The sequence below is a fragment of the Penaeus monodon genome, chromosome 33, assembly GCF_015228065.2.
Source record: "Penaeus monodon isolate SGIC_2016 chromosome 33, NSTDA_Pmon_1, whole genome shotgun sequence".
NCBI classification, from domain to species: domain Eukaryota; kingdom Metazoa; phylum Arthropoda; class Malacostraca; order Decapoda; family Penaeidae; genus Penaeus; species Penaeus monodon.
Genome location: NC_051418.1, coordinates 6133202 through 6134450, shown reverse-complemented (window position 1 = coordinate 6134450; position 1249 = coordinate 6133202). Strand labels below are relative to the sequence as shown.

General features: G+C 54.0%; 1 protein-coding gene across 1 annotated transcript in view; it reads left to right on the top strand.

Moving 5' to 3' along the window:
* Positions 1–1249, top strand: part of LOC119593968 (serine/arginine repetitive matrix protein 2-like) — a gene marked incomplete in the record, with an annotated part of 99054 nt that overhangs the window by 89900 nt on the left and 7905 nt on the right. Inside the window, 1 exon segment of the mRNA XM_037942989.1 lies at positions 1099–1249. Within this exon segment, the coding sequence (XP_037798917.1) occupies positions 1099–1249 (151 nt within the window).

Genomic DNA, 1249 nt, shown 5'->3' with positions numbered 1-1249 from the left:
CAGACAGTTGAGCAGAATTGGAAGGGACTTAACACCAACGCCGAGGTTCTCCCCTCCCCCCTCCCCCCACTTTAGCTTCAGGAAATAGTGAGCGAGGGAGTGTCGCTTCCTTCCCCCGGGGGAGAGGAGGGGGGTGGGCGACCTCCGACTATGAAAACACGTGAGTCACCGCCACTTTTGCGACCGCCTTGTGATAGCCAGAATACTGAATCAGCCTTAGCACATGGCCTGAATATATCAATGACAACAATAGCTTATTAAGGCCAACAGTGGTATGGCACAACTATCGCCAGGCAGGTACGACCACAAGGCCCTGGAAGACCTCACCTCATTGCCCTAAAAAACTCGAACAGACGGAAGCCTCCTCTCCATTAGCCCCCCCCCCCTCCCATTCCCCACCTCGCTTCCACCACTCCCCTTCGTCATTATCTGTTAGGGCGGCCAAATCACCTACGCACCCATTGTGGGGGCGTAGCAAAACTCTCTAATATACCCAGCTTAAACATAAGATAAGTGCAGAAGTTCTGGCGCTTAAATTGATTCGGAGACGAGCTTGACGTACCCGCCACCCACGATCTTATCAACAACAGCTATTAAGAGATTTCAGGCCGAACCCTTCCGGCGCCCCACGCACCCGCGCGCCCTGCTTAAGAGGTGAACCGCTGTTGACACTCCCCTTGCTCACAATGCCCAACAACCTCGGGGGCGGGTCAGTGCCCAGGGGCCGCAGTTGCTCGTCTGCGCCGCTGTTCCCCTTCCCGGGGTGTCGGTCTGCTTTAGGCTTGATTTGTAATGCAGGTTGGGAAACTGTGATATTAAATAAAGAAGAGCAGTGGTGTATGTAACAAACAAGCAACAGCAGTGCCTGCGGCTGCATGAACAAATAATTGCAATGTCTGAGTAAGAAAACAAAAAAATACAATAGCTTAGGCTAGGTCACCCGAAACGAACAGTTGCTTAGGTCATATAAACAACAACTATGGCTTAGGTCATTTACATAAACAAGGTTTTTGGGTCACATTAAGAAACAACAGCAATATCTTCGGTCACACAAACAGTCGCCTGCATTGTCTCGCCCTAACGTGTTCTCTCCCCCAGGGTCGCCGAGGTTCCGCCGCCGCGTGGAGAGCCAGTGGTCGTCGCTGGTTTCTCGATGGCGCAACATCGGCTCGCCCGCCCGCCACGTGGTCACGCCCACGCCCGACCACGAGGGTCTCGTGGGCGGCGGCGACCGTGTGCACATGATGCG